Here is a 26,277-nt window from a genome sequence, read left to right on the forward strand (position 1 = left end):
CTTGATGAACATCAGGAAGGTGATGTCATGACTTGCAATTGAATTGGATTTAATTGAGGGAGGGCTGTGCAAAGTCACCAGCCTCACTTTCACCTCCAGAACCATCTGGGTCCAATGGTCAAATATAGATCAGGACAACTGGAGATGGCCAAGGATGCAGTGGGGAACCCTGGCCTTTTCAAGCTAAGGTCTTCAGCAGGTCTCAGTTTGACTGAGGCAAAGCCTATTCAGTGATTAAAGCTTAACAAGGAACAGGGAAAAGAATGGCCTCTTTAAAAAAATGTGAAAATTGCATTGAGATAGTGAATGAAAAACCATGAAGGTAAAAAAGAATAATACTTCATGTTTATTTTTTCTGTATTTATAGGTGTATATGTTTTCTTCTCAAATAGAACAAAGTCCTTGAGGAAAGGGACTCTTTCATTCTTGTCTTTTTATCACTGGTGCCTGGTTGGCTGTGGTCCCTCATTCTCAAAGAGGTCCAAAATGACATCCTAAAGTCTAGTTACAGTGTGTCTGACTGTGGCTGATAAGACCAGTTTGAGCTTGGAATATTTTACCACAGGTCAAGCACAAATACAAATAGTCTATGTGAGCATTTGGGGTGAATTCTCTAAATTTGTACATCTCAGGTTTCTTCTGAGCGGTTTCATTTCTGCTTTTTCTCATAGAGCACAGTGGTGAATGGTCCTGTGCCAGTGTCTCCCATGTCACACAATCAGTTCCAAAGTTCTTAAGAGAGACCTTGAGAGTGTTCTTGTATCTATTCTTCTGACCTCCATGTGAAGGCTTGCCTTGTGTGAGTTTTCTGTAAAATAGCCCTTTTGGCAAGCAAAAGTTTTGAATTCAAAGAAAGAGGCCAGCCCATTGGAGTTGCACTCTCTGCAGTAGTTTGAATGTTTGGCAGTTTAGTTTGAGAAAGAACCTCGGTATCTGGTACCTTATCCTGCCAGGTGGTCTTCAGAATCTTCCTAAGACAATTCAAATGGAAGTGATTCAGTTTCCTGGCATGGCACTGGTTTTATGCTGATAGTAACAATTCAAAGTGATTTTATGATACCCTGAAGGCTATTTATGGATCAATGATCTATGGTGCATCTCAGCTACTCAGTATTGACAAAGTCACATTGATTAGTGATAAGGATGTGATCCTAGAAAGATGGACTGAACACTTCCATAGTGTTCTCAACAGACGATCATCAATCAATGCTGAAGCCATTAATCATTTACCTCAGGTTGAAGTCAGTCCCTCCCCAGCTGAAGTTCCAACTGAAGAAGAGGTTTTGGATGCCATTAGGCTCCTTTCATGTGGCAAAGCACCTGGTATTGATCCTATTCCAGTTGAGATTTATAAGGTGGAGGGTCCATTGCTCATGCAAAAGATGATTGAAATTTTCCAGGTTATATGGCAAGAGGAGGTTATCCCCCAGGAGTCTGAGGATGCCTCCACTGTCCATCTCTGTAAAGGCAAAGGAAATAGATTGTCATGTGACAATCACAGGGGCATCTCTGTCTCCTGGTCATTGCTGGAAAGATTCTTGCCAGAGTCCTCTTTAATAGGCTAATCCTTCACCTGGAATATGGTCATCAACCTGAGAGCCATTGTGAATTCAGAAAAGGCTGAGGAACAGTTGATTCCCAGTGCCTAGAATATCATAGAAACATAACATGTGCTTTTTTTATTGTCATTTAGTCCTTTGATAAGTGATCTGTATTTTTAAAGTCTATATAAATTGGCTCAAAACATTTCATTTTTTAAAATAACCCATGTGGTATCTGAGGGTGCTTCCAAACTCAAAAGAGAAGTGGTTCCCACCCCAGAGAAGGCTGTTTCAGGTATGTTAAGGTATAAGAAGCTCTGTCAACCATTACTGTGTTAGACATTTCTCCAGTGGACAGTGCTCAGCTGAACACGTCTTGTCTTCCAGACGCAGGCAGACAGAGCCCCACTGGATATGCGGGTGCTGCGTTTCTCTCTGCTCCGTCTCTGAAATGCTCTTTCAGTTCAAAAGCTGGAGATTATTATTTTTTAGATAGTAACCACCCACAGTCATAAAGACAACAATAGCCAAGGGCTTTGGAGGGTGGAGAAATCCTTCTTAACTTTTTCCCCTCAATTAGTGCTTTGTCCAGATCCCTTCAGTCTTAGTTTAGGGAGCTCAATACTAGCCAGAGATTCTCAGGCCCTGGCACCAATTTCTTTAGAAAAAAGAGTAGATAAAGATTTGGTTAAGTAGCTAATACACTCAGGCTAAAATCTTGTCTTTTATTTGAACTCCATTTCCTTTATTGGAGGACTTGGATCTCTTGGACTAAGGCTTTACACTAGTATATGGTAAGCTTTCATAAGCTTCATTTTAATCTCTGAGGTTTAGTTTACCCTTGGGCATTATCAAAACAAGGGCTATTTGCCCATTAACTGTCAAAAAGCTCTTTAGTTTTGGGCTCCTCTTTTCCTATTCCAAACTTCTTCCAATTTCCAATAGAGATCAATGTGAAAAAAAGGCACGGAAGCAAAGCTAAACCCTCCAAGTAAATTCGTAGTCTGTCCAATATGCAATTCACTAGATGGGGTTGCCAAGGAATAAAGGAAAAGGAGAAGGGAGCAAAAAAGGGAAAATAAGAAGAGGCTTTGATTATTCCTGGGTGGGAGTGTAGTAGATATAATCCCACCCTCAACTGAGCAGTGAAGGGCAATAGCTTCTTTTGGTAGTACATTCACTAACCTGTTATAATGTCCTTAGATTGAACAATATAATATAACTTATATTATATTGTTATATATAATATATATTTATACATATAAATATATAAATGTTATATATATAATATATAACTTATACTGAACAATAACTTATAATGAATCAAGATTCAGTTGTGTTATAGTGAGTATGGTCACAATGAATCTTTTACCTTGTCAAGAATTTGCAATATATTGGGTGAAAGTTCTCAAAATCTTTTGTTTCGGGATTCCTTTATGTTCTTAAAAATTATTTAGGACCCCAAAGAGCTTTTGTGGGTTCTATATATTAATATTTATCACATTATAAATGAAAACTGATAAATATTTATTAATTAATTTTAAAATAGTAAAAAGTAACCTATTACATATTAACAAATTATATATTTTTATGAAAATAACTATATTTTTCAAAATGAAAAGTAATTAGTAAGAAGAGTGGCCTAGTTTTACACATATGCATTTTTGTAAATCTCTTTAATGTCTGATTTAATAGAAGACAGCTAGATTCTCATGCTGCTGCATTCAATCTGTTACAATATGTTGTTTTTGTTGAAGTGTATGGAGAAAATCTGGCCTCACACAGATAAGTAGTTAGAAAACAGAGGAACACTTTGATAGGCAAATAAAGTCTCCATATGATTATAAAGGGCAGTTAGGTGTCTCTGTGCAGATTGCTGGGCCTGCACTTACAACTGTAACTTTTTCAGCCATTTCCCTACGTGATAGGCACTCCCTCAACTTCTAGTTCTTTGCAATGGCAGAAAAAAAGCTATATTTTTGTACATACTTATTTAGGGTTTGCTTTGCTTACTACTAATCCCTCCCTTTATAAATCAGAAAGACTTATCTTCCTGAGTCCAAATGTGACCTCAGACACTTACTAGCTGTGTGACTCTGGGCAAGTCACTTCACCCTGTTTGCCTCAGTTTTCTTATCTGTAAGATGAGATGGAGAAGGAAATGGCAAACAACTCATTCCTTTGCCAAGAAAACCTCGAATGGAATCATGAAGAATTGGACATGACTGGAAAACAACTGAATAACAACAAATTTTTTTGATAACAGTTTTTACTTTGTGGGCCCCTTAAAGCATCTCAGGAAGCCTTTAGTGTCTGAAGATCAACTTTGGGAACCACTGATATAGGGTAAACATCTTTGCTTACTATCAGTAGTGTAGAATTTTCCTAAAATAGTCAAATTAATGTATTTTATTCTGTTCAGAGTAAAGAGTAGATGGCTATGATTTGAAAGACTCTGAAAAAACATTCTTAATCATAAAATAGCTCCTCTTTCATTGATTGAAATTCAGTCATTAAAGATGAATTCCTTTGATTCCTGAAAGTATGGGGGATTCCAGAGACTTTTGTTAGAAGGCAAATATTCAGGAAACTAATAATCCCTCAAAGCCAGGAATTCCCTTCCATTTTTCAGTCCCTATACCCCTTGGCTTTCAGTAAACCTCTTTAGGACTGCCTCTTCAATATGCAGGAAATTAAGTTCTAGAGTTTACCATGCACAGAACTTTCAGGAAACCTTCCTGTACAACTATCCTTTTGTAAATGACATTTTATTTTTCTCAGTCAGCAAAATCTGCCTTCACTCTGTCCCACTCCACAACCCTGACAATGAAATAGAAAGAAAAACAAACCCCCTATTATTAACATGTATAGTCAAGCAAAACAAATTCCTCCACTGACCATGTAAAAATAAAATCTCATTCTGTGCTCTGCCTTTTTTCACCTGTCAGGAGATAGGTGGTGTGTTTCGTCTTTAGTTCTCTAGAATCATGGTCATTAAACTGATTAGAGTTTCTAAGTCTTTCAAACTTATTTGTCTTTATAATATTGTTGTCATTGTAGAGCTTGTTCTCCTGGTTTCATTCTGTATCACTTATACAAATTTTCCAAAGTTTCTCTAAAACTATCCCCTTCATCATTTATTATTGCAAAATAGTATTTGCTCTCATTTAAAAACTGTAACTTGTTTAGCCATTCCTCTAACTGATGGGCACTTCCTCAGTTTCTGATTCTTTGCCATGGCAAAAAAAAGCCAATTTTTGTACATATTTATTTAGAGTTTGTTTTGCTTAGTACTAATCCCTCCCTTTACTTACCTTCCTTCTCTAATCACTCTTCTCCCTTCTCTCCTTTTGCTTCTATTTCTCTATTGAGTAAAACATATTTCTGTACCCAACTCTCCTGTGTACATATTCTCTCTTTTGTCTGGTTCAGATGAATGTGAGGTTGTTCAAATGTCACCCACTCCCCTCCACCTTTTTCTCCTTGTTTGGATCGATTTCTACTTATGCAATCTATCAGATTATGTGGGATAATTTCCCCTAACCTTTCTCTTCCTTTCTCTACCTAGTCGATTCCTCTTTCCCTCCATTTTCATTCTTCTAAGATCAACAAGACATAACAGAACCACTCCCAAGTCTTCTGTCTAATTACACTCTCTCTATGACACCTGATTAAAATAAGATGCAGAGGGGTCTCATGTATCATCTTCTCATACTACAATATAAGCAGTTTTCCCCTCTTATTTAGTCCTTTATGATTGTTCATTTGTGTTTGCCTTTGTATATTTCTCTTGACTCCCTAGGTTTTTACTCCAAACTTTTTATGTAGCTCTGGTCTTTTGATCAGGAAACTTTAGAAATCTTCTATTTCATCAAAGATCTATTTTCCCCCACTCTAAGATTCTACTCAGTTTTTCTGGGTAAGTTATTCTTTATTGCAATCTTTTTTCCTTTGCCTGCTAGAATATAGTATTCTAAACTCTCTGCTCCTTTATAGAGGTGGCTGCTAAATTGTTTGTGATCCTGACTGTAACTCATAAGACTGAAATTCTTTCTAGCTTATTGCAGAATCTATATCTATATTTATAATATATTATGTAGAAGCTCTGGATTTTGGCTATAATATTCCTTATAGTTTTCATTTGGGGGTTGGGTTTATTGTATTGTCAAATTTAATTATATTATTTTGCCCAAGTTAATTTGTAATTAATTCTAAAAGCGTTGGGAATGCAAAGAAAGGCAAAAGATAGTCCCTGCTCTTAAGTAGCTCAGTCTATTGGGGAGACAACATTCAAACAAGTTATAGTCAGGTTTAATTAGAAATGATCAACAGAGGGAAAACACTGGAATTAAGATAGAATGAGAAAGGAGATGGGGAGGTAGGAAATTCCAGGCATTCTGTCCACATGACTTTTGTAAAAGACTTTGCCAAATGCTTTTCTAAAATATGGGTATGTTACATGAGGGAATGTTAGGCATGCTGTGATCATTCCCAACATATGGTCCTCTAGAACAATAGTGTCAAAATCAAATAGAATTGGGGGCTACTAAACTGTACATAGGGATTACTATGGGCTGCATGCTCACTTCAAAAACATTAACATTATCTGTGTTCTATTGCATTTGTATTTGTTTTGAGAAATAGAAATATTTCCCAAATACATTTTAACCTGGTTTGGGCTGCACTAAGGAGTGTCGTGGCCATGGGTTTGACCCCTCTACTCTAGGAGACTATGCCAGGATCATGGTACTCAAAATCATAACTCACAAGTTGCTGCCAGTGTCATTACTTTTACTAAAAAGCCAGATGATACATATAGTTCAAAACAGAATATATTTGATCAACCAGCATAGCAAGTACAGTGATAAGAAAAAATTCCCTTATGGTACCCCTGACACATGGGGTATGCATTCTTCCAGTTTAGCAGGGCATCAGGTGACAAGGCAGGGAGGTAGGGGGAGGGAAGGGAGTGCACACAGAGAGAGAACACATGCGACTAGAGAATGACAGGAGGCACACATATACGGCTACAGCATACCACTGGGAAGTCTATGCACATAATGATCAAGGCCATTCATATCTCAGAGCTGCTGTTGTCTTCTGCCAATGTCGTCACATTCTTCCTTACTTTGTGTCTTCATTAGTTTAATGGTCACTGAGGTATTCTCTGTTATTGTCTGCTCAGTTCAGTTTGGGGTGCCTTCTCCAGGTGGGGAAACTGAGGCAGGGAGGGTTAAATGACTTGCCCAGGGTCACAGAGCTAGTGAGTATCTTAGGCCAGACTTGAAGAGTGCTAGCTGAAAGTTAGCAGGGCGTAGGACAGTTAGGTGGTACAGTGGATAGGGTGCTGGGCTTGGAGTCAGACTTGATGAGTTTTCCTGACTCCAAGCCCAGCACCCTATCCACTGTACCACCTAACTGTCCTACGCCCTGCTAACTTTCAGCTAGCACTCTTCAGAGCCAACAGATGCTCTCTGCTGCCATCAACTGGTGAGCAGTTGCTAGAAAGCCTCTCCTTTATAGGTTGAGCCACAATTTTTCAACTGGGTAGCCAAGTGTTGTAAATCACCAGCCACTTTCAACCTGGAAGACCACAGAAGCCAGCAGAATGCTCCAGGCTAATACTGAATATTCTTTTTTTAAATTAATTTTTATTTTTAATTTTTAGCTTCACTTCCATAAGTTGTGAATTTTCTTCTCCCTCCCCAAGACAGCTTGCAATCTGATATGAGCTCTACACATGCATTCCTATTAAACACATTTTCACATTAGTCATGAATTATAACAAATGGGGAAGATCGTAAGAAAGAAAAAAAAAACAAAATAAAACAAAACAAAAAAGGAAATAGTCTGTTTCGTTCTGTGTTCTGACTCCATAGTTCTTTCTCTGTATGTGGCTGGCATTTTCCATCATGTGTCCTTTGGAATTCTTTTAGGTCCTTGCATTGCTGAGAAGGGCTAAGTTCATCAAAATCAGTCATGGCACTTTGTGGCTGTTACTGTGTGCAATGTTCTCCTGGTTCTGCTCCACTCAATACTGAGTATTCTTTAAACTCTCTGTGTAAGATGCTGATTCAGAGTCCATGGTCTCAAACAATTATTAGATTTTTTCCCTTTAGAATGATCCTGTGACTTTGTTGATATAGAGAACTCCCACCAGGTGAGGGATCTTTCTTTTCCAATATAGCACATGCTCTGCAGCCTAGAAGACTAGGTTGTCTAGAGGGCACTGAGAGGTTAAGTGACTTTCCTAGAGTTACACAGCTGAAGTGTATAAGAGACAAAACTGGAACCCGGGTCTTCCTTACTCCAAGGACAGTCTTTATACCCTTCAAAGGCAAATAGGTAGTGCAGTGGATAAAGCTGGGAAGATACAAGGTTGAATTCTGCCTCAGCTACTTACTAACTGTTTGACTATAGGTAAGTGACTTACCTCTCTTGCTTCAGTTTCCTCACCTGTAAAATGGATATAATAATAGTATCTACTTCATAGAGTTGTTGTGAGAGTCAAATTGAGATAATATATGTAAAGTGCTTGGAAAACCTTAAAGCACTATATAAATGCTTTGATTATTAAGCTATACTGTTTCTCCTTAGAATAATTGTTTCTCCTTGTACCAATCAGATACCTTCTGCCACTATCTCCTCCCTTACCCCTTTCTCACAAGAAAAGGTGACCCTGTGTATCATTAATGATACTTGCAGCTGCTGTGGAGATGCAAGACCAATAACACCAGCACACAGAAGGGCTGCTAGCACAGGTTTTTTGATATGCTTTTCTAAAGGAAACATAGCTTCAAAGGGGTCAACAATCTTACTTTAATTAAACAATGCAGACATGTAAGTAGAAAGAATTGAGTATCCAAGAAAGAATCCAACAGACAGGGCTCTAACTGTCTAAACAAAGTAATAGATACATTATCACCAGACCAGGGAGCACCAACATTGGGGTTCACAAAGTGGAGGGAACCCCTTAACAACAGCTACCCAGAGTCTTGTCTGGCCAAATCACAAAGACCTCAAGTGAACATTCTTCTCATGAGTGAGCCCCAAAGCAAAGTACTGAACTTCCAGAATATAGTTTTGACTAATAGACTCAGAGCCAGAAGACATCACAACCCATGTGACTCAGTGCCTAATTGGCTTAGTATCAAAAGAGGTGAAAGCCTTCCTGCAAGCAAGCTTCCTCATAAGCAAACTTCCCCCTAAACAAGCTTCTCCCCCAAGGCAATATAAATCTCCCTGAAAATGGGCTCTATGTGACTCAGGATGTGTCACAGCTGTGAAGTGGACTGGAGCTCAAAGCAGCAAGACATCCATGGTTGAAATACCTGTGTACCTTTAGATCCGGGAACATGGCCACTTGTTCCAAGGAAAAAGGGGAACACATGTGGTCACATAGGTCTATTAATGGACAGGGAAGATCTTATATTCTGTTAACCCTATACCCTACTCCTTGCCAAGGCAAACCCCTCTGCATATTTCTCCCATATCTCTCCTTTATCATTCCCTCTCACTTATCTGCAAACTCTCCTTATTAACTTGATGCTTCCCTACTGCCCACAGATATACCCGTGTCTCTCATCCTCCAAAAACCTTCATTTGATACTTCCATCCCAGTTGTCATCCCATACCTATTCTTCCCCTTGTAACTAAACTTGAGAAAACCATCTACGATAGTTGCCTCTATTTTCTCCTCTCTCACTCTCTTTTTAATTCTCTGCAGTCTGGTTTCTAACCTCTTCATTCTACTGAAACTACTCTATTGCCAAATCTCATGACCTTTTCTCAATCCCCATTTTAAAAAATCTCTTTGCAGCCTTTGATAATGTTGATCACCCTCTTCTCCTGAATACTTTCTTTTCTCTAGGTATTTTGGGACGCTGTTCCCTCCTGGTTCTCTTCCTGCCTGTATGATTGCTCCTTCTCAGTCTCCTTCACTGAATTTTCATCCAGGTCATGCCCACTAATCTTGATTGTCTCCAGGGCTCCACATTGAACCCTCTTCTCTTTTCCTTCCTTATTTCACTTGGTGATATCATCAGCTACCAGGGATTTAATTATCATTTCTGTGCTGGTGATTCTCAAATTTACTTATCTCTTTACCTCTCAGTATGCCTTCAGTCTTCCATTTCCAGAAGCCTACCCCGCTGTTCAGTAAACATCTTAAACTCAACATGTCCTAAGCAGAACTCATTATCTTTCCACCAGACCTTCCTCTCTTTCAAACTTCCCTATTACTACTGAGGACAGTTCCCCAGGCTCAAAACTCAGGTGTTATCTTCAACTCCTCACTACCTCTTATCTCCCCATCCCCACCCCGCCATCCAATATGTTGTCAAGGTCTGTCGATTTCATTTTTACAACATCTCCCAATTATATTCACTTCTTTCCTCTGAAACTGCCATCACCCCAGTACAGGCATGCATCTCCTCATACCTAGACTATTGCAGTAGCCTGCTGCTGGGTCTGCCTGTCTCAGGTCTCTCCTCATTCCAGTTCATTTTCCTTCTGTTCAGATACCAAAGTGTTTCCTAAAGTGCTGGTCAGACCATGTCAGCCTCCTACTCAGTAATCTCCGGTCACTTTAGGGATCAAATACAAAATGCTCTGTTTGGTCTTTAAATCCCTTTACAATATGGTCCCTTCCTACCTATCCAGTCTTCTCATGTCTTATTTATTTCCAAATACTCTTTGTTCCAATGGTCCTGTCCTCCTGGCTGTTTCACAAACAAGACACTATCTCTCGATTCTAGGCATTTTCTCTGCCTTTCTCCCATACCTGGGCTGCTCTTCTTCCTCATCTCCACCGCTTGGATTCCTCAAGTCCCAACTAAAATCTCACATACTACAGAAGTTTTTCCCAGTCCCTTTTTATTCTAGTGTTTTCCCTCTGTTGATTATTTCCTATTTATCTTGTATATAACCAGTTCCCTAAGTAAATTCTTTTAGTACTCTAAAACCTAGGTCATTTGGTTTTGAGGACTTGAATTGAGCACATATAGGTTCCCTCTTACCATTTCTTTACTTATAATGGCTTTAGATTATCCTTTAAAATTCTATTTTTGTTCTATATTTCTGCAGTCTGCCTATTCCATTGGGCCTTGAACATAATGAATCTGATCCACTTTGGAACGGTCTCTCTGCAATAGTAAGAACAACAACAATAACAATGACAGTTGACATTTATATAGTGCTGATTATGTGTCAGACTCTGTGCTAAATGCTTTGGAATTATCATCTCGTTTGATCCTCACAACAATCCTAGGAGGCAGGTGCTATTATTATCCACATTTTATAGGTGAGGAAACTGAGGCCAACAGAAGTTAAGTGATTTGTCCAGGGTCACACAACTAGTAGGTGTCTGAGGCATGAAAACTGGGGCCTTCCTGAATCCAGACCTGGCACTTTATCCACTGTACCACCTCATAATATTTACCGAAGAGTAATACTATACAAGTTGTTTTCTCCATTGAGTTGTTGGTTTCCCAGCCAAACCCTCCATAGGATACATTGTGACCTTACTCCTTCTCTTTTGGGGCCGTGTTAACAGTGTATAGCTCATGACTCTTTGGTAAATATGATGCTTAGAATGTTCATACTTATTATTACCATTTGACTTACTAAGCTACCTGATGACTAGAAAAAGTCCTTTTAAGTGGAGCTTTTGATGGACATAATATTTGTACAGGACATAGGAAAGTCTGCTCAGCTCCTATGGGATCTCTTAAGGTGGTGAAACCTTTCCATTTGGGGTTTAGGTAGAAGGTAGAAGATACATGATAAAAGATGAAAGGTAAAGGCTGAATTGTACTAATCCTATCATTTTAAAAACATTGACAAACTCTAAACCTTCATGTAAATTAGCATAGTACAACAGCACCAAGCTTTGGGAAGAAATTAAGGCCAGCCTAAAAGTAAGCACACTATTAATGATTGAAAACAACCTATGTTTTTAATACAATATTAATGTAGTGAACATGCATAGCCTTAAGATTCATTGTTATTAAGTGGGGGGGAGGAAGGCGGTGGGGAAGGACAGTGAAAATTCTACATTGTACCAGGCTGATTTTCACTTAACTGTAAGGCAGCTCTAAACTTTCAAAGGAGATCTTTAAGAAAGCAAAATCCTTGATAAACCTGTAATTTAATTTACCACATATTCATGACATCTATGGATATTCAAAACCTACTTAATTATAATGTGAATTCACCTAATTATCGAAGCCATTCAGAACAATGTTAGAAGACTGATTACTTAATGATGTGTTCTAAGCCATTAATATTTTGACATATTTTCTTTTTTTTTTTTTTTAAAGCAATCGGGTTTAAGTAACTTGCTCAAGGTTACAAGGCCAGTGTAGCAGCAAGCACCCCAGTGTCCCCAAGGTGCCTGCTCACACAGGTTCTTGGATCTGCTTTGTTAAAGGAAAGCAACTCAAAATGGGTTAACAAGCTTACTTTAATCAGTCAGACATATATCGTTTACCTTGTTCAGGTGAAAAGGTCAGCACCCTGAACCTCAAAGTATACAGGCATAATTATCAAGACAGAAACATCAAGTAGACAGATTTCCAAATTGTCCAACCATTACATCCATACCCAGTCAACATCTGGGTTTCCACATTCTGGGTTTTTCAAAGCCGGGGGACTCTCAACAACGGCTTCCCAGAATTCAGATCAAATCACAGAATACTTCTCAAAGTGAGTCCCAAAACAAAGCTACACATCAGGGCTTATATAGCCTTCTCCTGGCTCAGAGAATGTAACAACCTTATTGACCCACTGGCCAATCAAAAAGTATCTACTGAAAAACAAGCCTCCCACCCCAGGCTTCAGGTGCACATTAGCCTAGGGGCAGGGAAGATCTTTAAAATTTACATTCTTATTACAGCCAGTTATTTCTGGGTGTGGTGCTGAGTATCTGAGCCCGGAGTTGATCCCCAGGTCATCCTGACACTGGAGCCGGTGCTCTTACTCGCTGAGCCACCTGGCCGCCCCTAAGCAATCGGGGTTAAGTAACTTGCTCAAGGTTACAAGGCCAGTTATTTCTGGGTGTGGTGCTGAGTATCTGAGCCCAGATTTGATCCAGGTCATCCCGACACTGGAGCCGGTGCTCTTACTCGCTGAGCTACCTGGCCGCCCCTAAGCAATTGGGGTTAAGTAACTTGCTCAAGGTTACACGGCCAGGTGTTTCTGGGTGGGTGCTAAGTGTCTGAGCCCGGGATTCGATCTCCAGGTCATCCCGACCCTGGAGCCAGTGCTCTTACTCGCTGTGCTACCTGGCCGCCCCATATTTTGACATATTTTCAATATTTAACTGCTTTGTGGTTTCAAAGTTCTTTAAAAATTCTTAACTCTTCATAACACCCTGATCAAGTGATCAGTGTTATTACCTAGATATTTCAGATGAACATGCTTGAGTCTTTGATAAGAGACCTACTTAAGGACACATGGTGATTTAGAGGGAGAGGCAAGAATAGCACTTAATATTCCTGACTCCCCATACCAAAGGCCCCATTTTTGTGTGTGTCAGCATCCTAATTATTGCATGCTATCTAATTAATATCTTTGAAAAGCTGAACACCTCAAAGAATCCAACCTCCCTCTCCAGTCTGATTATACATTACTCTCCTTCCCCCACCCCATAGTCCAGCCAAACTGGACTTCCTGCTGTATATCACATATGACATTCCATTTCCCATCTCAGTGCCTTAGCACCAGCTGCCATCTCTCATGCTTGGAATGTATTCCCTTCTTCATTTGCATTGTAGAATCTCTTATTTTCTTTAAGACTCGGCTTATATTTCATTGTCTGTGAGTCTTCCCTTTCCCCTTGCCTAATCTCCCCTCTATGCCCCTCTCCCTACCCAGCTAGTGCCTTCCCTCTCAAAAGTACCTTCTATTTATTTTGTTGTTCAATCATTTCAGTCATGTCCTACTCTTCATGACCCTATTTGGCATTTTCTTGACAAAGATACTGGAGTGGTTAGCTATTTCCTTCTCCAGCTCTTTTTATAGATGAGGAAACAGAGGCAAATGGGGTGAAGTGACTTGTCCAAGGTCACACAGCTAGGACGTAGTGTCTGAGGCCACATATGAACTCAGGTCTTTCTGACTCCAGTCCCAGAACTCTATTGATGGTGCCAACTAGTTGCCCAATGTATTTATTTTACATTTATTCTGTTTTGACATAGGTTCACTATTTTCAGAAATTTAAAATCTATATAAATTATCACTTTCAATGAAGATGAGTGGGAGAGTTGCTAACCTATGCTTTCTTCACTAAATAAAACAAATTTATTCTTTAATACAATTTCCAAACTGAAAATTATCTCAAATTTTCCTGGAATACTTTACCTGCATCTTTCATCCCCATTACATTCTCCCGTGTTATACTTATAACTCATGGCACAGAACCTTGACTCTGGGTTTTCATTGATCAGACGGGAATTTCCCACAAATTAGTTTTTGATTTGTGACCCTGCCTAATGGTATTCTGGGAATCTCAGAACTTGGTTTAAGTCTACATTAAATCAAAAAGTTTTGTCAAAGGGCCCTTAGACCAAATGTACACTAGAGTTAGGATGAACCAGGTCTTCCTACATTTTTAATGTGAGCATTCACACCTCAGAAATCACCCAAGTTTGCTTGATTTATTGGTTTGTTGATTTTTAGACTTAAGAAACTGATGTTAATATTAATAAGTTAATAAAACTTAAGAAAATGTTAATACTGCAGATTAAACTTAGAAGGGTGTCATTCATACAATTTTTTTTTTTTTGGTTTAGAGAACCAATTGTTAAACATTTTCCTAGCATATCTCTACTTATAGACAGCCTTTTTTCCCATCCTACAGAAAAATGCAAAAAACTCAAAAGAATCAGAGATTGTTTAATTTTGTCTTCATATCCCCAGGGCTTAGCATAGTGCTTGGCACACTACAGGAACTTAATAGATGGTTGTCAAATGGAATAATGAGTGAATAAATAATAATAAAGACTAAAATAATAATAATGAATGAAATAAGCAAAATAATTTTCTTTCCTTCTGGTTAGTCCCACCTTGCCCCAGGATCCTTTATAGTCCTTCAGATTTATGGCACCACCTTGCCTTGAGTGTTACCTGGAAGGAAGGTGTATTTAGATTGAGAGACGACTCCCTGCTCATTGACCCTGTGAGATGACCATAACCCATGTGGAGGGCAAGGTGTAGGTTTGCTTCTCTATATTAGCACTCTTGTTCTTTTAGCTTTGGGGGCCCCTGTTGTTTCTCTTTTATTTGAAGTTTCTAAACTCGAGTGGGACTCTTCTGCTTCTCTGTGAGAGTCCAGAACACCTCTGATGAGTGGTTCCTCCTCCTGAAATTCTTTCATTTCTTCTCCACTGTTGCCATCTCTGGGGCCAAGAAGTTCCCTGAGAAGATGAGCATAGATGAACAGGCTGGGCTTCCCTGCCTGTTCTCTGGGGTCGTCGATTTCTCAGCTCTGGTCTTTCATTTCTGGTCTCTAGTTAGTGTTCACCTTAGTTCCCCATCAGATCCATCAGTTCCCCCAAAATCAGGTCCATGTGAGAGGCTAGATCTACAGTAGCTAAGACTAAATTGCTTTCCCTTTCAGGGCAACAAGCACCTAGGATAAAGCTGCTCTTCTGCATGCCATACAAAAGAGATGTAATCAAAGTCCCAAATGAAGTATTATTGGGAATGCTCACAAAGTATGCACAGGAATTCTTAATCTTTTTTTTTTATTTCAAGGACTTTTTGTCAGTCTGGTAAAGTTCAGACTCCTTATAGAATGATATTTTAAATGCATAAACTAAAACACACAGAATTACAAAGGAAACCAAAGGTTAGGGGAAAATAAAGATAGTGTATTTCTTTCCCATCCAAATTCATAGACTCCCTGAAATCTATCCACAGACCCCTTGGAAGTCTGTGAACTCAGATTAAGAATATGTAGAGTAGAGGGAGATATCTCCAAGGTCAGAGCAAATGTAACCTTGTAGGCCACCACCCTAGCAAAGATCCTTATTAATTTCTGCCTTAACTATTATTATGGCCTATTTCCCACCTCTATTCTCTCCCCTATTATGATCTATCATTTACCCCAGAATAATTTGTGTTTAGATCTGGTAAGGTTGTCTCTCTGCTGACTAGTTTTCAGTGGCCCCCTATTTCCCTTACAGTAAAGTTCAGGTTCTTTTATCTGGCATTCAAGGGCCATCTACCATGCCAAGGGAAACCCCTCTATATGGACAAGTGTTTCCATTCCATTCTACTTTTTTTGACAATTGTCCCCTCTATCATCTCTCCTTTTTCACTTCGATGTCTTCCTGTCTACTAGAGACTTCCCTATAGGCTACAAACCTGGCTGCATTTCCCCCATCCTGAAAAAACAAACAAACAAAAAAAAAACCCAACACTTATCTGATGTTTCCACCCCTGCTAACTATTATCCTATCTCTTCTCTATTTTTTGGACAAGCTTCTAAAGAATGCAATCTGCAATTCATATCTCTGCTTCCTCTCTTCTTAACTCTTTGCAGTCTGGCTCTCTGACCTTATCAGTCTACGGAAACCACTCTCTCTAAACTTACTAATTATTTCTTAATTGCCAAATCTAATGACCTTTTCTTAATCTCCTTGACCTATCTGTAGCCTTTGACACTGTTGATCACCCTCTTCTCTCTAGGTCTTCAAGACCCTGGCCTCTCCTGGTTCTCTTCCAGCCTGTCTGACTGTCTCCTTTGCTGTATCTTCATTCAGATCACCTAAGGTTCTGTCCTGGGCCCTCTTCTCATCTCCTTTTTTCCTATTGCACTTGGTGATCACATCAGCTTCCATGGATTCCCTGGATTCTCTTATGTAGACGATTCCCACTTCTATTTGTCTACCCTAAACTTCTCTATTGAGTTCCAGCCCCACGTCTCTGACAGCCAATTGGACTTCTGTAGCTGGGTGTCTTACGGACATCTTAACCTCATCATATTCAAAACTGAACTTATTATCTTTCTACCCAAAGTTTCCCCACTTTCAAACTTCCCTATTATTGTTGGGTACTACTGTCCTCCCAATCACCCAGGTTTACAACCTCAACTCCTCATTCTCTTTCATCCCCCATATCCAATCAGTTGTCAAATTGTGTCATTTCTAGTTTTGTAACATCTCTTACATGTACCCCCCTTCAGTCTTTTGACACTGCCTCCATCTTAGTGCAAGCCCACATCATTTCTTCCCTAGACTATGGCAATACCTGCTGATTTGTTTCCCTGCCTCAAATCTCTGTTCCTTTCAGTCCATCTAATCTAATACAATAGATGTTTATTATTATATTTATTATATTACGATATGTCAGGCACTGTGCTAAGTAACAGGGATACAATTAATGAAAAGACAGTCACTGCCCTTAAGGAGCTTATATTCTAAATGGGGAAATAACACACAAAAGGAGGTGGGAAAGGGGAAATCAGGGGTTACCTGGAGCCAGGGCATGTTTTCATGGAATTGAAGCGAGGCAATAAGAAGGGAGAGGAGGCTGAGGGAGGAAGTGTCAATCAAGGCTTGAGTTAGCAACGTGGTGGTAAATTTAGAAGTGATGAGCTTATCCTGGGAGAAGAATCTTGTTCCATGGAGTCCAGGCAGGACAGCAGATGCAAAGTGGAGTGAATGCTCCACTTAGCTTTGAAATTGAGTTCCCCAAAGTATAGGTCTGATCATGTCCTCCCTTCCCTCATTCAGTAAGCTCCAGGGGCTCCCTATTACTTCAGGACTGCCTTTTAAAGCCTTTGTAACCTGTCCTTTTCCTACCTTTCTAGTCTTCTTATGCTTATTCCCTCTCCTCTCCTTCAGCCTTCTCCCACTCCCCTCCCCATGTACTCTAAGAGCCAGTAACATTGATCTCCTTGCTGTTCCTTGCACAAGATACACTATCTTTGAACGCAGAGTATTTTCATTAGCTGTACACCATACCTGGAATGCTCTACCTCCTCATCTCCACCTCGTGGCTTCCCTGGCTTTCTCAGTTCTCAGCTAAAGTTCAGCCTCCTGTAAAAAAAATCTGTCCCAGTCCTCAACCCTAGTGTCTTCCCTCTGAGATTATGTCTAATTTGTCCTGTTTAAACATCTTGTTTGTGCATAGTTATATGTGTTTTTTCCCCATTAGACTGTGAGCTCATCGTGGCCAGAGTCTATTTTTTCCTATCTTTGTATCTCTAGCATTTAGCACAGTGCCTGGCACATAGTAAGCTCTTAACTGCTTGTTTGATTTTTGGCAGTTATGCAGGTTGGTGGTTGTGATATATAATTTGTCACATCATTGCTTTATATGATGTGAAGCAATTGGTCAGGTACGTTGTCCCTAAGTACATTACTATAGTTATATCAAACCTGCTGTACATAACATATATTATAATTGCCCTCCGGTGTTCTTTCCAGCTCTATGTCTTATGATTATATGATCTCTATACTATTAGGTCAGGCTATGCTGGGTAACAAACTGATGGGAGGGGCAGGGGATACTGAGAAAGTATGAGTTTCATCTTTGATGCACTCTTGTAGGAGGATAATTCCAAAGAACATGATGAAAACCAGTAGTGCAACTATGTGGGAAATGATACAGTGCTGGCCTTGGAGTCAGGAAGATCTGCATTCAAATCCTGCCATGGATATTTACTAGCTCTGTGACCCTGAGCAAGACACTAAAGTGCTCTGTGCCTTAGTTCCCTCATCTACAAAATTGGGGGGTTGGGCTTGGTAGCCTCTGAGGTCCCTTTCAACTCTATATCTATGATCTTGTGATAATCTAGAGTGTCCAGAGAAGGGCAAGCAGAATGGAGGAGTCCATGACATATAGGATAAGTTGAAGGAAATGGACATGTTTAGCCTAGAGAAGAATAGTAGGCTCTGTGGGGACAAAATAGCTTTATTCAAGTACTTTAAGCATGATTGTGTGGAGGAGGGAATACACTGGCTTTCTAGGCAGAACCAGGAAAAGGCATGCCTCTTGAAACCCAACTCCTAACATTTCAGACTTTCTTTTTTCTTTTTTTTTAAAGAAATCTGGGTTAAGTAACTTGCTCAAGGTTACACGGCCAGTTATTTCTGGGTGTGGTGCTGAGTATCTGAACCTGGATTTGATCCAGGTCATCCTGAACACTGGAGCTGGTGCTCTTACTCACTGAGCCACCTGGCTGCCCCTAAGCAATTGGGGTTAAGTAATTTGCTCAAGGTTACACGGCCAGGTGTTTCTGGGTGGGTGCTAAGTGTCTGAGCCCGGGATTCGATCTCCAGGTCTTCTCAACACTGGAGCCGGTGCTCTTACTCGCTGTGCTACCTGGCTGCCCCTCAGACTTTCTTTCAACTCTTAAATGCTCCCATACAATTCTCACATACCATTATTCTATGATAGTCTTCATCTTCCAAGTATTTAGAGATGCCAAAAGAAAATGAACATACCATAATGAACAATTATTTGACCAAATACTATTGAACTTTGGTGAAGGTAAAGATCAATGACAAAAGAAATTTCATCAATGAGGTAGAATTTGAACTGAGGCATTGCAGATAAGCAGTTGTGAAGAAATTACTTTGTAGTATTGCCTAAAACTGCTATATTCTGTCTAAAAAGTGGATGGAATATCAGGCTGAAGTAAAAAGCAAAACACTTAAGGGACCCTACAGTAGTTACCAGAGCCAGTGAAAGGGGCAGTGACCAGAAGGAATTAACTAGGAAAAGTTGGCTTTTGATGTTTCCCTTTCTCCTTTTCCTTTGATACAGGAAAGACTGAAGGAACCTATGGAAACATCCAGAGAGCTAATTGGGAGAGCTTAGAAGGCAACTCTGTGCTTCCTTTGTGAGCTCTAAGTAGGCAGTCAAAGGTTTCTGCTGATACAGTAAAAGCAAAGCAAAGAATCTACCTCTGAACTCTTGGAAGCCAAACTACCCTGATGCTTAAAGCCCCAGAGCTGTACATGCTGTATATCTTAAATTGCATTTAAGAAAGGGTACAGGGTGAATCAAATCACTGGTTATTAAGTTGAAAGGGAGAACAAAGGTTGAGTTAAACAATGGTAGATAACAGTTAAAGACAGGAAGAGAAAACGCCAATTGGCATCTAGATAGATTATCTATTTCTGGATGGCTATTCTCAAGGATATCATCCCTTAGAAAATGTTGCATCAAAATCAAGGACCTGTGATTTCCTCAGTGTGGAAACACCCATAGTGAGCACAGGATTCTGTCTGTAAGTCTTACAGCCAGTGGTCATATAGCTAGTAAGAGTCAGAAGTAGCATTTAAATCCATATCAGCCTGATTCCAGGTCTCGAACTCTTAAGTCTCACCATCCACTCCCTACACCACATTATCCCTCAAAGTGAATATAGAAAATTAGTAGCAAACTCATCTGTAACATTAAATACAAAATGACATTAAATTAAATTAATCTAAATTAAATACAAAATTAGTAGCAAACTCATCTGTAACATTAAATACAAAATGACAACTTAAAAGTATATCTTTTGAATTTTTGGTCTGCACCCATGATTTCAATGGTGTGAGGAACTCCCTATGACATATGATTGTCAATAATTTAAAGTTTGAAAGAATTGTCTGGGACACAGAGATTAAGGGACTTTCACATGGTCAATTTGCTCCTGTGTCAGAGTCAGGAATTGACTTCAGGTCTTCCTGTTCCAAGGCTGGACCTTAAACACACTTTACAGCATTCATGCTGTCCTTTCCTAACGCCACAGACTGTTCAGTGATTTTATGCATTCATTGTCAGACACTCCCATAGCTTCTTGGTTCCAAAGGTCATACTTTAAGAGTCATACCTTTTCAAAACATCAATATGATTAACTTCATGCAGCAGAGACCAACCTCCCCTGTAAATGATCCCCTTTATCTTATCAAGCTGTGGATGAGCCTTTCCCAACAAAACAAAATTCTCAAGACTTCTAGGTCAAGACTCATTAGGCTTATTCATAATGACCTCTTATGCACCTCCAGGATTAAATATAAAATCTTCTCTTTGTCTCTTAAAACCTTTCAAAACCTGGCCCCTTCCTAACTTTCCAGTCTCTATTCCTTACTCCCCTCAACATACTCTATAATCTAGTGACTTGAGCCTCTTGGCTCTTCCTTGTACTTGCTCCAACTCCTAACTCTGGGCATTTGCACTGGCTGTCCATTCCCCAGCCTGGAAATCTTTCCTTTTTCCTCTCTGCCCCCTAATTTCACTGGATTCCTACAAGTCTCATCTAAAGTCCAACCTTTTACAAGAACCCTTTTCCTGTTCTTTTTAATCTTAGTGCCTTCCCTCTGAATCTTCTCTTGGTTTAGTCTCAATATATTTTACATGTACATAATTATTTGCATATTGTACCTCTCTTCTCCTCCCTCCACCTCCATTTAAACTGTGAGCTTCTTGAAAGCAGGGTCTGTTTTATTCCCGTTCCTTGTATCCCCAGGGCTTATCACAGGTGCTGGCACATAATAGGTGTTCATTAAGTTCTATTTGACTTGACAGGCTCCACTGAAACTTAAAATAAAGCAATACCCTGAACATCTACTCAACTATAATTAGGTCCCAGTATTTAAGGATCAGGGGAGAAATGTTGCCAAAATGGGTCCTCTTGAGGCAATTTTAATACCTTCTAAGTACTATGCCATCGATTCAAATAAATGTCCATGTGATTGTTCATGTCCTGCGTCCTGGTGGCCTGAACGGTGTAGTTTCTCCTAGGCATTAATAACTGTCAAGGAGACATACTCAGTATGTTCTTTCATTCAATTATGTATTTTCTGTTAAATAAATCAAACTTTTAACTAATTAACAATTGGCAAATATTGTTAATGGATACAATGTTTAAAATTATTTTTATTTTTTAATTTGTGGACTAAAACAAGCATTTCCATAACATAGTATAATAAAAAGATGATTGCATATGAAACTATAATACTATGTACAACTTGCTATTCCTTTTAAATATACAACAAACTTATTGTGTAAATTTCTTTTTTCTTTTTTGGAGTTAATGGATACAAATTAAAGCATCATTATTATCGTGGCTGCATTTTTGTTATATCCTGTCTTGTAGACTCATTCTTGAACAACTAGGAGTTTGTAAGTGTTCTAAATTCACACTAATACCTATTTCAGAAGATGCTATATTACAAAGCTTAAAGAGTTTACTTCAGGACCCCAATGAGAGCTTGCTTTAAGTTACCATTACTTTAAGAACTTGGTGGTAAATGAAAATTTAAAACCAGAAGTAAATGATATACTAGCTACTGGCTGTCTTTTAGGATAACCCCCTTCCTGAAACTGGTGTGCCTTCTTTTCTTACAGACCTTTGGAACGATCCAGTGAAGATGTGGATATTATTTTCACACGACTTAAAGAAGTTAAAGCTTTTGAGAAATTTCACCCAAATCTTCTTCATCAGATCTGTTTGTGTGGTTATTATGAAAATCTGGAAAAAGGAATAACATGTAAGAAATTTAACTTCAGTGGGATATTAGTTTCCATTGTCTTTATCTTGAGATTGTCCTCGGGGGATAAGTAACAAATCTGATAAATCCAAATGTTCTTTTCTAAGGTGCTAGATCTAGGCAGAAAGTCAGGGGCATCAGTAATTCCAATCAAACTTGTTTTATCTTGAGGTGACTTGTAGCTTATGGTTTAGCTTTAAGTATTTAAACTTAATATTGAGGATGAAGTTAGGGGAGAGCTAATTTTGAAATCTTTGGTCAATATCACCACCTACTCTGGTCTTTTGATTAATATTTTGGCATCTTTTTATGTTTGCTTTGGGAAGCTTCTTTGCTAATAAGAATTTTTTTTTCTGTTGACTTTTGCTTTCATCTTAGAAATAGCTGGTAGGGAAGACATATGTTCAGACTTATTTTTAAATGTACACACATAGCTCCTCTCCCAACCCAAAAAAAGGCATGGGCCAACATGAGAGAAACTTAGTTAGAAAAAGAGACAACTCAATTAATGCCAATACTTTTAATTAATTTGAGAAATTGTTTTTCACTTTCAGTGTAAAGAAAGATTTAAGGGAGATCTGGGTAAAATGACAAGGTAACTGCAGTGTTTTCATTTGAAGTGTTATGAAAGCCAAAAATACCTATGTTAAAATGTAAATATAAAAATATGGGTAGCTAGGTGGTGTAGTGGATAGAGTACTGGGCCTGAAGTCAGAAAGACCCATCTAATAAAGATGAAATTAAAGTAGTTGTTAGGAGTTATTTTGCCAATAAATTTATCAATTTAAGTGAAATGTAAGAATGCCTAAAAAAAATAAACTGGCCAGATAAACAGAAGAGGAAATAGAATATCTAAATAAAATTATTTTAGAAAAAGAAATTAAATGGGTCATTAATGAGCTTTTTGAGAAAAAAGCATCAGGACTAGATGGATTTGCAATGAATTCTGCCAAACACTTACAGATCAACTAATTCTAATATAAAATAAATTATTTGGAATAATAGGCAAAGAAAGTATCCTACCAATCTCCTTTTAAGAAACAAATATAGTACTGATACCAAAATCAGGAAGAGAAAAATCAAAGAAAATTATAGACCAATTTCACTAATGAATATTGATGTAAAAATCCCAAATAAAATCCTAGCTAGGAGCTAGCAATATATCACAAAGACTATATATCATGATCAAATGGGATTTATACCAAGAATGTGGGACTGGTTGAATACAAGAACTATCAGTATAATTGATTATATCAAGAACAAAAATAACAAAAACCACATGATTATATAAATAGACTCAGAAAAACTTTTGATAAAATTCAACACTTATTCCCATTAAAAAAAACATCCAAAAGCATAGTTATATATGATTTTTCCCTTAAAATGATAAGAAGAATCTATCTAAAGCCATCAGGATGCATTACCTGTACTGGGAATAAGCTATAAGCTTTCCCAGTAAGATCAAGAGTGAAATAAGGATGCCCATTACCCCCAATATTTTTCTAGTTTCAGCTAGAAGTGCAATAGCAATAGCAATTAGTGAAGAAAAAGAAATTGAAGGAATCAGAATGGGTATTGAGGTAATGGAATTCTCTCTTTTTGCAGATGATATAATGGAATACTTGGAAAATTCTAGAGATTCAACTAAAAAGTTAATTAAAAGAATAATTTCAGCAAAGTAGCAGGATAAAAAAGAAACCCACAAGCATTGCTATATATCACCAACAAAGCCCTGCAAGAAGAAATAGTAAGGGATATCTCTCTTTTTAAAAAATGTATTTATTTACTTTTAGTTCACAACATTCAGTTCCACAATCCCTTGAATTTCAAATTTCCCCTCCTCTCTCCTCTTTTGTCCCCCCCTCCATGGTGGCATGTAATCAGATATAGGTTCTACAAATACCTTCACATTAAACATTAGTTAAGTTGTAAAGAAGGATTATAACCAATGGAGTGATCAGTGAGAAAGAAGAAACAAAACAAAACAAGAAGAAAGGGAGCAAGTAGTTTGCTTCAATCTGCATTCAGACTCTGTAGTTCTTTCTCTGGATGTGGATATCCCTTTCCATTATTAGTTTTCGTAGTTGTCTTCCTAACCTTGTATTGCTGAGAGGAACCCAGTCTATCAAAGTTACTCATCACATATATGATGTGTCTGTAATAGTATACAAAGTTCTCCTGGTTCTGCTCTCCTCACTTAGCATCAGTTTATATAAGTCTCTCCAGGTTATTATGAAGTCTGCTCCTCATTTCTTATAACACAATAGTATTCCATTACATTCATATACCACAACTTGTTTAGCCATTCCCCAAATGATGAGCATCCTCTTGATTTCCAATTCTTTGCCACCACAAAAAGAGCTGCTAAAAATATTTTTGTTCATACAGGTTCTTTTCCCACTTCTATGATCTTTTTGGGATATAGCCTAGAAGTGGTATTGCTGGATCAAAGGGTATGCACTTTTTTATAGCCAGTAAGGGATATTTCATTAAAAATGACCATAGACAATATGAAATACCTGGGAACATATCTGCCAAGACAACCCAGGAGCTATATGAACATAATTTGTGAAACACTTTTATTCAAATAAAGACAGTTTTAAATAATTAGAAAAAGATTAATTGTTCATGGGTGGACTGTGCTGATATAATAAAAATGACAATTTGGCCTAAACTAATCTACTTATTTAGCCCCATCCCAATCAAATTACCAAAAATATATTTTATCAAGTTAGAAAAATAATAACAAAACTAATTTGGAAGACCAAAAGCTCAAGAATATAAAAGGAATTAATAAAAGAAAAACATCTAAAGGAAGTAGTTTAGCAGTACCAGACCTTACACTAAATGACTGAATAACAACAACTGTGTGCTAGGCATTGTGTTAAGCACTTCACAAATATTATCTTATTTAATCCAACTGACAACATTGCATATCTTACATCATTTACCAAGATAAGATCCCAATGGATACATGATCTAAACATAAAGAGAGATATCATAAGTAAATTAGAAGAACATGGAACATATCTATGGAACATACCTACTAGATTTATGGATAGGAGGAGAATTTTTGAATAAACAAGAAATACATAGCATTGTGATGTGTAAAAGAAATAATTTTGATTACATTAAATAAAATAAATTTATTATATATTTATATAAATAAAACAAATGTAGCCAAGATTAGAAGGAAAACAGAAAATGTAGAAAAAAATTTATAGACAGTTTCAAATAAAGGCCAAATATCTTAAATATATAGAGAACTTTGTAAAATTTATAAGAATATGAGCCATTCCCCAACTGATAAATTATCAAAGGATATGAACAGACAGTTTTTGGATGAAGAAATCAAAGCTATATATAATCATATAAAAATGTTCTAAATCATTATTGATTACAGAAATGCAAATTGAAGCAACTTTCAGGTACTGTTTGATACTTATCAGATTGGCTAAAATGATAGGAGAAAATCACAAATGTTGGAGGGGATGTGGAAAAATTGGGACACTGATACATTGTTGGTGGAGTTGTGAGCCAATACAACCATTTTAGAGAGCAATCTGGAATTATGTCCAAGGAAGTGTAAAACTATGTCTACCCTTTGACCCAGCAATTATTAGGTCTGAAGGTGATCAGGGAAAAAGGAAAACAGCCTATATGTTCTGCAATATTTATAACAGCTCTCTTTGTGGTGGCAAAGAATTGGAAACTGAGGGGATACCTATCAATTGGGAAATGGCTGAACAAGTTGTGGTATATGATTGTGAAGGAAAATTACTGTGCTATAAGAAATGATGAGCAAGTTGATTTTAGAAAAACATAAAAAGACATGCATGAAATAATGAGTGAAATGAGCAGAACCAAGGGAACAGTAATAGAAATCATGTTTGAATAATAACTGTGAATGACTAAACTATTCTGAGTGATATGAACATATTCAGATCAACTATAAAGGACTTATTAAGGAAGATTCTATCCACTTCCAGAGAAAGAACTGATATATGGATCTATCTATCTATCTATCTATCTATCTATCTATCTATCTATCTATCTATGTAATATATGGTTTTACATATAGATCTGTGTCAAATATTGGTCTACTCTAGTGTGGGATGGGGTAGGGAAAAGGAGGGAGATACTTCAGAACTCAAAATGTAACCAATAAATCATTTTAAAAGGGAGAGAGATGAGTTTCTGAACACATTGTTAATGTCTATCTTCAAATTTCACTTTTCATATTT

General features: G+C 38.0%; 1 protein-coding gene across 3 annotated transcripts in view; it reads left to right on the forward strand.

Moving 5' to 3' along the window:
* RAPGEF4 (Rap guanine nucleotide exchange factor 4) overlaps positions 1–26,277 on the forward strand; it is a 350,706-nt gene that overhangs the window by 29,199 nt on the left and 295,230 nt on the right. For all 3 annotated transcript variants that reach the window (XM_069068411.1, XM_069068412.1, XM_069068413.1), the window contains exon 2: positions 21,891–22,033. In XM_069068411.1, the coding sequence (XP_068924512.1) occupies positions 21,891–22,033 (143 nt within the window). The remainder of the gene's footprint in view (positions 1–21,890; positions 22,034–26,277) is intronic.

This window comes from Petaurus breviceps, unplaced genomic scaffold (genome assembly GCF_028583685.1).
Source record: "Petaurus breviceps papuanus isolate PSGF00001 unplaced genomic scaffold, PetGlider_PUasm1.0 90763, whole genome shotgun sequence".
Classification (NCBI taxonomy): domain Eukaryota; kingdom Metazoa; phylum Chordata; class Mammalia; order Diprotodontia; family Petauridae; genus Petaurus; species Petaurus breviceps.